Source organism: Pantherophis guttatus, chromosome 4 (assembly GCF_059756535.1).
Source record: "Pantherophis guttatus breed Tessera chromosome 4, ASM5975653v1, whole genome shotgun sequence".
NCBI classification, from domain to species: domain Eukaryota; kingdom Metazoa; phylum Chordata; class Lepidosauria; order Squamata; family Colubridae; genus Pantherophis; species Pantherophis guttatus.
The window spans coordinates 117,289,919-117,305,637 of NC_142066.1; the positions used below are offsets into that span (position 1 = coordinate 117,289,919).

General features: G+C 45.9%; 1 protein-coding gene across 1 annotated transcript in view; it reads left to right on the plus strand.

Moving 5' to 3' along the window:
• The first annotated feature begins 929 nt into the window (after positions 1-929).
• The window catches only part of HIBADH (3-hydroxyisobutyrate dehydrogenase), a 134,830-nt gene continuing 120,040 nt past the window's right edge, over positions 930-15,719 (plus strand). Inside the window, exon 1 of the mRNA XM_034402221.3 lies at positions 930-1,365. Within this exon, the coding sequence (XP_034258112.2) occupies positions 1,176-1,365 (190 nt within the window). The 5' untranslated portion in view covers positions 930-1,175. The remainder of the gene's footprint in view (positions 1,366-15,719) is intronic.

Consider the following 15,719-nt stretch of genomic DNA (forward strand, 5'->3'; position numbering starts at 1 on the left):
TTCTACTTTTAAATTTTGTATGTATGTGTTTTATTGTTTGGCTGTGCACCGCCCTGAGTCCTTCGGGAGTAGGGCGGTATAGAAATCAAATCAAATCAAATAATAAATAAATAAAATTATGAATATGTAATTCCTTTGTGTGTATTAAGCAGTGTATTAAGCAGCTGCCCTGTTTTGAAGGGTTAGGGTTAGGATGCACAGTATGTATAGGTGTTTCTAAGAAGTTTTAACTTTCAATAAAAGTAAAACGTTGTCTAGCAAGGTATACCTTTTTCTCTTGTTCCTGGATAGCATTAACCTGGCTTTAGTAAAAAAATTTTTACTGGCAATCTTAAGATTGGATTACAGCTATAAGAGTGGGACACCTTACCCTATTCAGTTATGGTTGTTGTTTTCCTTGGCAACTTGGAACTTGTTTGACATTCTATTCACCTGGAATTTTGAGTAAATCATTGCTGAGGCACCTTCTATTCTTTTTCTTTCTGAACTATTACCATATGTTCACGCTCGATTGGTTTGTATTGTTTTGTGCTTTGGGATTGCTTTTTTACAATGAAATGGATGATAAATTGTAAAAAAAAAAGGCCTATTACTTTCCTGTCAGTTTCAGTTACATTTATTTGGAGTTTTTATGTAATGTAACAGGTTTATATAATATAATATATAATATATATATTATATAATAGTTTATAATTACATGTAAAAGTGGTAGTTTATATAAAAAATATTTGACTCACTTTTTCCCCTTGCAGTGCCTTAGCTGCAGGAGATGAAAGAAAGGGTTTTTTAAAAGCGCACAAATATAGGGATGACAGAGGACAGTTTAACCATTAAAAAAAAAAACATTTCCCCCGTTTTCTTGCTATTTAATTCTATAGTTGTCCCCGAACAGCTGCAATGAACTGCTACTCCCATAATTCCTGCGGCTAGGATTGATAGGAATTGTAATACAATCCTGCTTGCGGCGGGAGGTTTGCATTCCATCGACACAAATTTCATAGCAAGGATTTTACTTAACCAAGAAGAAACCCAGCACCGCAAACCAGTTTTATATTTCTGGAGAAAACGACGCCTATCATGGGATAGGGAGGAGCCGCGGCAGGTCACCGACTGGAGAACGTCTGGTTTGATTGGGGGATTTGCTGCCAATCGAAAACGGCAATTGGTGGCTTTGGATGTCACTCTTTCCCTCTGCCTCCTTCCGTGCTTTGCTACAGCCAGTGAAGCCAAGCGAAGGTGGTGGCGTCTTACTAGAGGTCGCGGAACGGAGGCGGGCAAGCAGCATGGCAGCAGCGTTAATGTTCCGAGCCTCCGTTAGTTTGCTGCACAGGCATGGGAAAATTTGTGCAGACTGGCTCGCTCGGGGTAAGGCAATTTGAGCTCGCGCCGCTGGGCGAGAGGGTGTAAATTGGTTCGCGGCGTCTTATAGGAGAATCCAAAAGGTGCTCGGCCCTCCAGGAAGACAAATATGTTGCAGCTGTTAACCCTTTTCCTTGTCACCTCGCAGAAGTTGGGGTTCCTATCCCGTGGCCAAACTTATTAGCTGGGTCTTCCATATATAGATGCCCGCCTGGGCAAGAATTGGATGGCCGTAAGGCAAGGGGCATTCAGGAAATAGAGAGCGAGAGGATGTGCCTCTCCAAATCTGTCTGCTTTTAAATCTTCTCAAGTATGCCTTGGCACGCGCGGTGATGTTGAGTAATGCTTTCAGAGAACTCTAGTTTTGCACTTTTAAATCTTTGCATATCTATTTAACCCATGCCAATTTCAACATTTATACAGGTATCATACCTGGTTTTTTTGGGTGGTAAATGGCGATTTATCTAAAACATATGGAAGTCACAAAAGTTTGTGTAACATCTGTATCCTAAAGTAGCAGCTTAAAACTAGCTATGGTTTATGTTCATATTTGCTTTTCTCCATAATATTTTTTCTTTTTAAGAAGAAAAGGAGATTTTGCTTAATTGATGTGAGTCGAGATATTTTGCCTATTAAAAACCATTGCATGGGCTGAACTTATGCATGTTCATTGTTTGGGATAAAGTATCAGTTTATAGATTTTTGCAACATAAATTAGTTTGAAGTAGAATCTTACATATATTCACAAAATAATTATTACTACAATAATTTAATGGATCTTGCTTCAGGTGGTGAATTTGAAAGCAATTCCCTGGACTATATTTCTATATTTGTTCACTCAAAATCTGTCTCTCTCCATTTTTAGTGTTTAATAGAATATATTTCTAATGAATAAAGTCTTATAGTAGAATCCTATACTTGACCATTCAAAATTCCATTGAAGTATATTCTCAAAGTGAGATAAAGACTTCAGCTTTTGTCTTTCATCATTAAAGGGAGAATTATAATTCAATGTCCTATGTATGGCTGTCTTAAGTGGGTGACTATTGTAGTAGTAGCAGTATAAAACACTAAACAATACTGTCCATTCCTACATACCTATCTTGTTCTCACTGGACAATATAGTAACCAAACATTCTCTCTTTATGAAGAGAGTTTATATATTTATATTAATACTTTAAACTCTTAACTCTAACCGTTCTTTGATCATCAAAAGCTGTACATTAACCTCTTTAATAGTGGGGATGCTATTATTTTTTCAAAATCTGATGGCTATTAGTACTGTAGTCCAAATGATCTTTTAAGTCTTTTAAAACTAAAACAATTGACTTTATTTGGTTACAATAAAGTAAATTTGTTTTCCATAAAACTTTTTTAGAGTGAAAAATATGACTTTTATTCAAATGCCATCTGTGATATAAAATTACATGCTGTTTTGGGGGACATACATCATCTGCTTGCAAAAATGAAGAATGCAAAAAATAATTACATATTTTTGTAAGGATTATCTGGAAATTTACAGGAAACATTGCAAAACTGCTATATAAGCAAGTTTTCTCCCCCTCCCTTCTTTAATTTTCTAAATGCATCAGTGTATTTTTCAAGGTATTATATAGCATAGTTTAGTGCAGCCTTCAGCTGAGGAAAAAGAACTCTACACAATTATTAGATTACTTAAGGTAAATTCTAATATCTTATCTGCCTTAAGCTATTCATACCTTTTATAGCAATAGCACTTAGACGTATACACCAGCTAGCGCAATGGTTAGAATGTAGTATTGCAGCTAACTCTGCCTACTGTCAGGAGTTTGATCCTGACTGACTCAAGGTTGACTCAGCCTTCCGTCCTTCCGAGGATGGTAAAATGAGAACCCAGATAGTTGGTGAAAATATTCTGACTGTAAACGGCTTAGAGAGGACTGTAAAGTACTATAGCTATCTTTATATTACTACTTATTATATTACTATATTATCTACTATCTTTATATTAATAATAAGTTAATAAATTAATAAAAGATTAATAAAATTATTATGGCTCCATATATTGCAATCCAGATATAATTGTTCCCAGTAAGGACATCAGACTTTCCTCTGAGTAAAAAAAAAGATTTTAAGTGCTAAGAAAGTGCTAAGATTCTGGAAATATTGCTCTTTATTGCAACATTTTGTTTCAGAGTTCATTGGTCAGTAAATTCAGCTCTTTGCTGGGTACTTTGTTACTTTTTTCTATTGTTAAATAATCCTGTAATCATTAGTTTTGAGGGTACTCTATCAGACCCTCAAAATAATATATTATTTCCATATATAGCAATAAACTAATAAATAAGGCAAGCGAGGTCCAGGCAGAAGAAGAACATCATGGCTTCAAAACCTAAGGGACTGGTTTGGACAAAACTCAGCAGTACATTTTCATATGTCTGTTGACAAAAATAGGATTGCCAACATGATCGCCAACAACCAATGACAGATATGACACAAGAAGAAGAAGAAGCAATAAACTAATCATTTTTTTTGTTTGAAAACTATTGAAAATGCTATTCTTATTTATATCCCATTTTAATTATTTTCACAAATAACCCAAGGTGGCGAACATATCCAACCCTCCTCCCCGATATTTTCCCCACAATAATCCTGTGAGGTGAGGTGAGCTAAAACAGAATGATTGGCCCAAGGTCACCCAGTTGGCTTTCATGGCTAAGGTGAGAATTGAATTTACAGTGTCCCACTTTCTAGTCCTTAATATAGAATATTAAATATTCTATTTAATATATTTATTTATTCAATTTATATGTTATTCATCTATCCAAGTAACTCGGAACAACTGTAACTAACATGTTATTTCTTTAATGTTAATATAAGCCAATAAAGTAATTGGCTTAATACATAATTGTCATTAAGCATATTGACTTTTTGTTGTGCTAAGATTTTTTCTCTTTTGATAGAAAACAATTCATATTTATCTGTTTGTTTAAAAAGATGGTTAATCTTTTGAATCTGTCCCTACATTTTTTTTTTCCTTTTTACTGAGAAAGTTGTTGCATGTGTATTTTCTGTTATTAGAAATCCAGATCCTGGAAACTGCACACATAGTTTGAGACATTGCATACTACAGCTGCTGTTTAATAAACTCAAACCATCTGCTGGGTAAATTAGTACAAGTGTACCCACTCATGCAGACTGGTTTTTATTCTTACTGTGTATATGTTTCTGGGTTGGGACTTGACTACAGACCTAAAGGATCTATTCGATTTCTCCACTCTCCCTACCACTGTAAGATCTATCATTTGGACCCATTAAAAATAGTATCTTAGATACCAAACTTAGAAATAGCAAATGAACAGGGTGGTACCTCTAGCATGGCTTCACTCATGGTATTTATTTTAATGTCAGAACTGAACGAACAATCTTTTATCCTCGAAGAACTCTGAGTTTACATAAAGAATTTTTCATTTCAGTGGCCTAATTTATCATGATGAAACTTTTTTATTTGCATTACTTATGGCATTAACAATCCTATGTGGAAAGCAGATATATCTATGTTGACAAAAAGCTTAAAATCATAGTTTCTATAAAAACATCAGATGCAACCAATTTGTTGAGGAATATTTCATAAATGCTCTGTCACCATGTGTACAGTATTTTTATTTAGATTAGCTGCTGAGCAGGAATAGCAAAGTAAACTTTTCAGTAAACTTTATTGATTCTGGTTCCTAGCATTATTCATCTTTTAAAAATATTTATGTTTGCCAGAAAAAAACAGCAGTGAAAACTGTCCAAACTCTCTGGTATCCATATAAAAAAGCATATTGTTGTTGCACAACAGGACAAAATTTACTCCTTTTTCATATACAGTATTAGGATGGATCTTTTTTACAGGTAGTTCTTGACTTACACATTGCTAAGCAGAGTGGTTGTTAAGTGAATCCCACCCGATGTTACTACCTTTTTTGCCATGGTTATGAAGTGATTGCTAAGAGAACCTGGCTTCCATCATTGGCTTTGATTGTTGAAAGCTGGCTGGGAAGTTCACAAATGGCAATCACATGACGCTGGGATGCTAAAACTGTAATAAATACATTATTTATCTGAATCACAATCATGTGACCATGGGGATGCTACTGTGGCCATAAGTGTGAGACTGGTTGCAAATTATTTTTTTCAACTATTTTATACAGCATGAATGAATAAAAGAAAAAGAAATAGATACATTGTACGGTAAGGATGAAAGTAGTATGATCCCTGTAGTCCAGATGTGTGTGTGTGTGTGTGTGTGTGTATGTGTGTGTGTGTGTATATGTTTTTTTTCTAGCCAGGTTTTCCCTACGTAGACAAGGGTTGTTGTTTTTTTTTGTAGCTCCAGCTCAGTAGAATCACATCTACTCGGTTCTGGGCTTTTTTCCTTTCTAACACCTAGCAAGCTCTAACTGCTAGGTGGGAGACCTAAATAGATCCATTTCTAGCTCGTTAGCTGTCATCAGTAGGCCACACCCATATCTTATGTATCCTCCCTGTAAAGGTACAGTATCAATTTTCTTACTTCTTCGTAGGGTTTATGTGTGTTTTTCTTCTAGCCAGGTTTTCCCTACGTAGCCAAGGTTTTTTTTTTTTTGTTTTTTTTTTGTAGCTCCAGCTCAGTAGAATCACATCAGAAAGGAAAAAAGCCCAGAACCGAGTAGATGTGATTCTACTGAGCTGGAGCTACAAAAAAAAAAAAAAAAAAAAAAACCTTGGCTACGTAGGGAAAACCTGGCTAGAAGAAAAACACACATAAACCCTACGAAGAAGTAAGAAAATTTCAAATTTATATACCGCTCTTCTCCCGAAGGACGCAGGGCGGTGAACAGCCAAAGATAAAAATACATAGAATACAAAATTTAAAAATAGTTTAAAACAAATTAAATAGTATTGGCCCATGACAATTAAAAACACCCCCAATTTAAAATCAAATTAAGAACTAAATTACTCAATTAAAAGAGTTAGGCCAGCCTAGTTTGTTGGAATAGGAAGATCTTGAGGGCACGGTGAAAGGTGCATAGATCTGGAATCCTCCTTATCTCCGGGAGCAATTCGTTCCATAGGGCAGGTACCCCCACAGAGAAAGCTCTCCCCCTGGGGGCTGCCAGCCGACACTGTTTGACCGACGGCACCTCGAGGAGCCCCTCTCTGGGAGCATACTGGCCGGCGGGAGGCTCTTGGTGGCAGAAGGTGAAAATACCCGGTCCTAAGCCATGGAGCGCTCTAAAGGTGGTAACCCGCACCTTGAATCGCACCCAGAAGACCACCAGAAGCCAGTGCAACTCGCGCAGGAGAGGTGTTACATGGGAGCGCCATGTTGCTCCCAAAATCACCCGCGCGGCTGCATTCTGGACCAGTTGGAAACTTCCAGGTGCTCTTCAAGGGGAGCCTCATGTAGAGAGCATTGCAGTAGTCCAGACGGGAGGTGACGAGGGCGTGAGTGACTGTGCGTAAGGAGTCCCGATCCAGAAACGGCTACAACTGGTGGATCAGGTGAACCTGATAAAATGCCACCTTGGCCATGGCCGTCACATGTTCTTCCAAGGACAGCCGTGCGTCCAGGAGGACACCCAAATTGCGAACCCTCTCTGTGGGGGCCAACGACTTGCCCCCAATAGTCAGCGATGGCACCAGCTGACTATATCGGGACGCCGGAAGCCACAGCCATTTGGTCTTGGCAGGGTTGAGCCTGAGCCTGTTTCTCCCCATCCAGGTCCACACGGCTTCCAGGCACTGGGACATCATGGTAAGGGCATCATTGGGGTGGTTCGGGGTGGAAATGTACAGCTGAGTGTCGTCAGCGTACTGATGGAACTGCACCCCGAAACCACGGATGATCTCACCCAGCGGCTTCACATAAATGTTGAACAGGAGGGGCGAGAGGACTGACCCTTGCGGTACCCCACACATAAGGTGCCTCGAGGTCGACCTCTGTCCCCCTGCCAACACAAACTGCGACCGGTCAGAGAGAAAGGAGAACCACCGCAACATGGTACCCCCACCCCACCCCTCTAACCAGCGTAACATGATACCATAGTCGATGGTATCAAAAGCTGCTGAGAGATCTAAAAGGACCAGGACAGAGGAACAACCCCTGTCCCGAGTCCTCCAGAGATCATCAACCAATGCGACCAATGTCATTTCCATGCTGTACCCAGGCCTGAAACCCGACTGGAGTGGATCTAGATAGATTGCATCATCTAGGTACTGGGGAAGTTATCGCACCACCACACTCTCACCACACACACACAGCACCACACTCTTCGCCACAAAGCGAAGGTAGACTGGACAATAATTTGTTAAAACGCCAGGGTCCAGGGAGGGCTTCTTGAGGAGGGGCCTCACCACCGCCTCTTTCAAAGCGGCGGGAAAGTAACCCTCACTCAAAGAAGCGTTGATAATCCTCTGGAGCCAGCCATGTGTAACCTCCCGGGAAGCCAGCACCAACCAGGAGGGACACGGGTCCAATAAACGTGGCTGCGCTAAGCCTACCCAGAATCCTGTCCATGTTCTCGGGAGCCACAGGGTCAAATTCCTCCCAGATAACACTCTCAAGATCATTCGCCCTCATCTCCCCCCCCGAATCTACCCAGTCGGAGTCCAGTCCTTCCCGAATTTGAGCGACTTTTATCGTGCAGATATTGCACAAAATCCTCAGCTCTACCCTGCAAGGGGTCTTCCCACACTCCCGGATGGAGTAGGGAGCGGGTCACTCTAAACAGGGCGGCTGGGCGGTTATCTGCAGATGCAGTAAGAGCGGAAAAATAATTAAATTTTGCCGCTTTTATCGCCACTAGGTAGGTCTTAATATGAGACCTCACCAGTGTTCGGTCGGATTCGGAACGGGTAGCCCTCCAACCGCTCTCCAGGCGCTTCATCTCCCTCAGCTCCTCGGAAAACCAGGGAGCCAAGTGAGATTGATGCCGGGTCAGAGGCCGCAAAGGCATGACACAGTCCAAAGCTCCAGCAGCCATCCTATCCCAGGTGGCCACCAGGTCTTCAGTCGGGTCGTGAGCCAGAACCTCAGGAAATGGCCCAAGCTCCGTCCGGAACCTACCAGGGTCCATCAGGCGCCTGGGGCGGAACCATCTGGTCGGTTCCGCTTCCCTGCAGTGGGTTGTAGCAGTCTGAAGAGTCGAAGGAGAGAATGATCTGACCATGACAAGGGCTCAATCACTACATCCTCTATATCCAGGCCATTCAGCCACTGACCAGAGACAAAAACCAAGTCCAGCGTGTGCCCCCCCCCCTTGTGACTGGGGCCATGAACTAACTGGGTCAGGTCCATAGCCGTCATGGAAGCCATGAACTCCCCAGCTGCCTCAGACGTTTCACTGATGGATGGCAGGTTGAAATCCCCCATGACCGTAAGCCTGGGGGTATCAACCGCTACCCCAGCTATTACGTTGAGCAGCTTAGGCAGGGCCGCCGCCACGTGGCAGGGAGCCAGGTACATGACCAGCAAGCCCATCTGCACCCTATGACCCACTTCACAAGGAGGGACTCACATCCGTCTATCTGAGGTACAGTGGTCTCCTTCAGATCAAGATCTTCCTTTATAAATAAATAAATAAAATAAATAAATAATTTTATTTCTATACCGCCCTTCTCCCGAAGGACTCAGGGCGGTGTACAGCCAATTTAAAAACACAACACACAACAATAATTAAAAATTAAAATAATTACATAGATTTGGCCGATTTAAAACCCCAAACATTTAAAATACCCCAATTAAAATTATTAAGTTGATAGCCCTGCCTGGCGGAACAACAGGGTCTTCAGTGCGCAACGAAACACTCGGAGGTCGGAGATCTTGCGTATTTCCGGGGGCAGTTCATTCCACAGGGCTGGGGCTCCCACAGAAAAGGCCCTCGCCCTGGGTGTCGCCAGCCGACATAACTTGGCTGATGGCACCCTGAGGAGACCCTCTCTGTGGGAGCGGACTGGTCGGTGGGAGGCTATTGGTGGCAGAAGACGGTCTCGAAGGTACCCGGGTCCTATGCCATGGAGCGCTTTAAAGGTGGTAACCAACACCTTGAATCGCACCCGGAAGACCACTGGGAGCCAGTGCAGCTCGCGCAGGAGGGGTGTCACGCGGGCACAACGAGTTGCGCCCATAACCACCCGCGCGGCCGCATTCTGGACCAGTTGGAGCCTCCGAGTGCTCTTCAAGGGGAGCCCCATGTAGAGAGCATTACAATAGTCCAGCCGGGAGGTGACAAGGGCATGAGTGACCGTGCGCAAGGCGTCCCGGTCCAGAAAGGGCTGCAACTGGCGGATCAGGCGAACCTGATAAAAGGCCCCCCTGGCCACGGCCGTCATATGCTCTTCTAAAGACAGCCGTGCATCCAGGAGGACACCCAGATTGCGAGCCCTCTCTGTGGGGGGCAAAGATTCACCCCCAATAGTCAGCGATGGCACCTGCTGACTATATCGGGACGCCGGCAGCCACAGCCACTCGGTCTTGGACGGGTTGAGTCTGAGCCTGTTCCTCCCCATCCAGACCCGCACGGCCTCCAGGCAGTGAGACATCACATCAAGGGCATCGTTGGGGTGGTCTGGGGTGGAGATGTACAGCTGAGTATCATCAGCGTACAGATGACACTTCACCCCAAAACCACGGATGATCTCACCCAGTGGCTTCACATAAATGTTGAACAGAAGGGGCGAGAGGACCGACCCTTGTGGCACTCCCCATGCGAGATGCCTCGAGGTCGACCTCTGCCCCCCTGCCAACACGAACTGCGAGCGGTCGGAGAGGAAGGAGGAGAACCACCGCAGAACGGTGCCCCCTATTCCTAACCCTCTTAACCGCCGCAGCATGATACCATGGTCGATGGTATCAAAAGCCGCTGAGAGATCTAATAGGACTAGGACAGAGGAGCAACCCCTGTCCCGAGCCCTCCAGAGATCATCCACCAACGCGACCAATGCCGTTTCTGTGCTGTGCCCCTGCCTGAAGCCCGACTGGCACGGGTCTAGATAGATAGCTTCATCCAGGTGCCCGGGCAGTTGTCGTGCCACCACACTCTCAACAACCTTCGCCACAAAACGAAGGTTGGAGACCGGACGGTAGTTAGCTAATTCAGCCGGGTCCAGGGAAGGCTTCTTGAGGAGGGGCCTCACCACCGCCTCTTTCAACAATCACAGTAGGTAACCCTTGACTTTCAACTATTGGTATAGCAACCATTTTAAATTACAGCAGCACTGAAAAAGATGACAACCAGTCTTTGCATTTAATAACCATTGTACACTCCTATGGTCACATGATCAAAATGTGGGCACTCGGCAACTGGGCATGTATTTATGTTTTTGTTTTTTTCTTAAATTTGATTTATATGCCGCCCTTCTCCGGAGACTCAGGGCGGCTTACAATGCATTAAGCAATAGCCTTCATACTTTTGTATATTTTTAAACAAAGTCAGTTTATTGCCCCCACAATCTGGGTCCTCATTTTACCTACCTTAGAAAGGATGGAAGGCTGAGTCAACCTTGAGCCTGGTGAGATTTGAACTTGCAGTAATTGCAGGCAGCTGATGTTAATAACAGTGCTTTAGTCTGCTTTAGTCTGCCGTGCCACCAGGGCTCTTCCCGCAGTGTCCTGGGGTCATACGATCACCATTTGCAATTTTTTCATGTGTCTTATCAAGCAAAATCAACAAAGGAAGCTGGATTTGCTTAATGACAGCATGATTCATTTAGCAAGTAACAGTGATTTTCTGGGATGCTGCAACTGTAATAAATACATATTAGTTGCCATACATATTTATTGTATTAACAACCATGGCAAATGAGGTCCTAAAATTAGGGGTGATACAGTGAACAACTATATTTCCTAGCAATCAAAATTCTGGTCCCAATTGTGCAAAAGTTCATTAATGGTGAAAACTAGAGCGAGTATATGAATTTGTTTATCTTGTAGAATGTTTACTAAAAGTGAAAAATTGAGTAGAGAAATTTTAATTTAATTTTAATTTAATTTAATTTCCAATTTATATACCGCCCTTCTCCCTGAGGACTCAGGGCGGTGTACAGCCAAGATAAAAAACATAGAATACAAATATTAAAACATTTAAAAATATGTATAAATTTTGGCCCGAAGTTAAGAATCACAGACTAATTAAAAGAATTTAAAAATTTCTTCTTAAGCCAACCCGGCTTGCTGAAAAAGATGGGTTTTCAGGGAACGACGGAAGGCATTGAGGTCATGGATTCTTCTTATCTCCGGGGGCAACTGATTCCAGAGGGTGGGAGCCCCCACAGAGAAGGCCCTCCCCCTGGGGGCCACCAGCCTACATTGTTTGGCTGATGGCACCCTGAGGAGGCCCTCTCTGTGGGAGCGCACGGGTCGATGGGAGGTCGTCGGTAGCAGCAGGCGGTCTCGGAGATAGCTAGGCCCTATGCCATGGAGCGCTTTAAAGGTGATAACCAACACCTTGAAGCGCACCCAGAAGACCACCGGGAGCCAGTGCAGCTCGCGCAGGAGCGGTGTTACATGGGAGCGCCATGTTGCTCCCATCACTACCCGTGCTGCTGCATTCTGGACCAGCTGGAGCTTCCGGGTGCTCTTCAAGGGGATTCCCATGTAGAGAGCGTTGCAGTAGTCAAGGCGAGAGGTGACGAGGGCGTGAGTGACTGTGCACAAGGAATCCCGATCAAGAAAGGGCCGCAACTGGCGAATCAGGCGAACCTGATAAAAGGTCCCCCTGGTAACAGCCATCAGATGTTCCTCCAAAGACAGCTGCCTATCCAGGAGGACTCCCAGATTGCGAGCCCTTTCAGTGAGGGCCAAAGACTCGCCCCCAATAGTCAGTGATGGAGTCAACTGACTATATCGGGATGCTGGGAGCCACAGCCACTCAGTCTTGGAAGGGTTGAGCTTGAGCCTGTTCCTCCCCATCCAGATCCGCACAGCCTCCAGCACTGGGACATCACTTCAAGGGCATCGTTGGGGTGGCCTGGGGTGGAGATGTACAGCTGGGTGTCATCAGCGTACTGGTGGTTTCTCACCCCAAAGCCACGGATGATCTCGCCCAGCGGCTTCACATAAATGTTGAACAGAAGGGGCGAGAGGACCGATCCCTGCGGCACTCCACAAATGAGAGGCCTCGAGGTCGACCTCTGCCCCCCTGCCAACACAAACTGCGACCGGTCGGAGAGAAAGGAGGAGAACCACCGCAACACAGTGCCTCCCACCCCCAACTCTTCCAGCCGGTGCAGCATGATACCATGGTCGATGGTATCAAAAGCCGCTGAGAGATCTAATAGGACCAGAACAGAGGAATAACCCCTGTCCCGAGCCCTCCAGAGATCATCCACCAACGCGACCAATGCCGTTTCCGTGCTGTGCCCAGACCTGAAACCCGACTGGAACGGATCTAGATAGGATGTTTCCTCCAGGAATTGTGGAAACTGTTGCGCGACCACACTCTCAACAACCTTCGCAATAAAGCAAAGGTTGGAGACAGGACGATAGTTAGCCAATATTGCTGGATCCAGGGACAGCTTCTTGAGGAGAGGCCTCACCACCGCCTCTTTCAGGGCAGCGGGGAAGTGACCCTCACTCAACGAAGCATTAATGATGCCCTGGAGCCAGCCTCGTGTAACCTCCCGGGAAGCCAGTACCAACCAGGAGGGACACGGGTCCAGTAAACATGTGGCCGCACTAAGTCTCCCCAAAATCCTGTCCACATCATCGGGAGTCACAGCATCAAACTCCTCCCAGATAACATTCTCAAGACTGTTCCTCGTCACCCTGCCCTGATCTACCCAGTCAGAGTCCAAATGCCCCCGGATCTGAGCGATTTTGTCATACAGGTATTGTCCGAAATCCTCCGCCCTGCCTTCTAAGGGATCCTCCCGCACTCCCAGATGGAGCAGGGCGCGGGTCACCCTAAACAGGGCAGCCGGACGATTCCCTGATGACGCAATAGAGGCGGAAAAGTAGTTAGACTTTGCCGTCTTTATCGCCATTAGGTAGGCCTTAATATGCGACCTTACCAGTGTTCGATCAGATTCAGCGAGACTGGCCCTCCAACCGCTCTCCAGGCATCTTTTCCGGCACTTCATTTCCCTCAGCTCCTCAGTAAACCAAGGAGCCGCACGGGATCGGCATCGGGTCAGAGGCCGCAAAGGCACAACTCGGTCCAAGGCCCCACCAGCCGCCCGATCCCAGGTGGCTACCAGGTCCTCGGCCGAGTCATGTGCTAGATCCTCAGGAAATGGCCCAAGCTCCGTCTGGAACCTATCAGGATCCATCAGGTGCCTGGGGTGGATCCATCTAGTTGGGTCTGCCTCCCTAGGGCGAGGGGTCGCGGTTCGAAGATCTAGGCGAAGGAGTGAGTGGTCAGTCCATGACAAGGGTTCCATGTCTATATCCCCTATAACAAGACCACTCAACCACTGGCCAGAGACAAAAATCAAATCCAGAGTGTGACCTCCCCTGTGAGTAGGGCCATGAACTAACTGGGTCAGGTCCATGGCCGTCATGGAAGCCATGAACTCCCGAGCCACCTCAGACGTTTCACCGACGGATGGCAAGTTGAAATACCCATGACTAAAAGCCTGGGTGTATCTACTGCCACCGTGGCTATCACGTCGAGTAGCTCAGGTAGGGCTGTTGCCACGCGGCAGGGAGCCAGGTACGTAAGCAACAAGCCCATCTGAACCCCACGGCCCCACCTCACAAGGAGGGACTCACATCTGGCTATCTGAGGCACAGTGGTCTCCCTCGGACCCAGATCCTCGTTAATAATAACCACCACCCCCGCCCCTCCCCTGGGCCCTCGGCTGATGGAATGCTCTGAAGCCTGGTGGGCACATTTCAACCAGAGGGACGCCACCCTCCGGGCCCAACCAGGTCTCCGTAATATCTGCCAGGTCCGCTCCTCCCTCTTGTATAAGATCGTGAATGAGGGGGGCCTTCTTAACCACGGACCTGGCATTGCATAACATCAGCCGAAGGCCCAGATCCTGAGTGTCTAAGCCACCTAGTCTCCGAGAGGAGCCATGGGGACCGGGGCAAGCAATTGCTCTCAAACAGCGAGTGCGAGCCCCCAACACATGATATGGTCCCCTGCTCCCGCCATATCTGCCCCTCCCATCTACCGTGCTGATGGTACAGACCTCATAGGTATCGTCCCCCATCCCTTTCCCAGTCCCTCGACCAACACCTCCCAAATCGTTACCCTGTGCCGGGCTCGGCTCTGACCCTGGTGGATTTCCCCCCCCCATCCCCCAGAGTCTTCTTCCCAATTTCTCTAGAAAGATCATTACAAACCCCCCTCCCAGAACCCCTTAAAATCTTAAAAAATTTCCCTAAAAAACCCCACAAATTCTTCCTTGCTCCATGCCATCTCTCTGGACTCCAAAGTCTGTCATCGAGATAGGCCCTCGATAATGTGGAGGGCCAAACCTGCGAGAGGGGAGAATCTCGCAGGGCGAGGAGTTCCGACACCGAATACATATAATCATCAGGGGAGCCAAAGTCCAAGGGAAGGGAGTACCGCTGATGTTACAAACATAGGGAAAATTCTAGTCCATGGTCAGGCCATCAAGCCCATTGTCCTCTCACGACAATGGCCAAGGAGGTGTATATCATTCGACCCCATAAGTTTCTAGGGCAGCCATGCTCTCACCTAGGCCACCCATAGAAACTCTGATGGAAATCCGGACGTGAAGATAGCCATAATCCGCCTCCCACTGGCCTTACGTCCATAGAACCAGTATCCCTCCTGGGATTAGTAGCATCCGGGAGTCCAAGTATCCTGCTCAGAAGGAGGTTTAAGTTCGTAAATTCACGTCAAAGAGATTTTACATGGCAGGGAGTTCAGACAGGCTAGATGGAAAAGGGGGAAAATTCGGAATAATTCAGCAGGCCAAGATAGATGGGTAGCTGTAGCCGTAATAAGGCCCATAGGCCTAAACTCGGTCCAAAGGAAGGAAGAGGGAGGGGAAATTCAAGCCGCATAGGTTTGTAGTTCTTTTCCGACCCCTGCAAATCCCTCAACCATTATCTGATGGATAATGCTGCCCTATTTCGTTCCCCCCCCCATCCAGCTCGTCCTGGGGGGGGTGTCTCTGGGTCTCCATGGAGGTAACCCTTCCCCCAAGGGTCCAACACTCTCCAATCTCCCAGAGCTCAGTCTAAGGCTGCTGCTGAAGAATCCTATGCTGTAATTCAGGTCTGCAAGCCGTTGGGAGCCGCCCCGACATCAGCTGCCATCACCGCCGCCACCACCGGTGGCTAAGAGGGGCAAAAGTGGACTGATGCAAGAAATGAATGATTGTTAAAGAAGCAAGAATGCCTAATGTAATAAACTCTTTATTACAGTATCTCATATCTT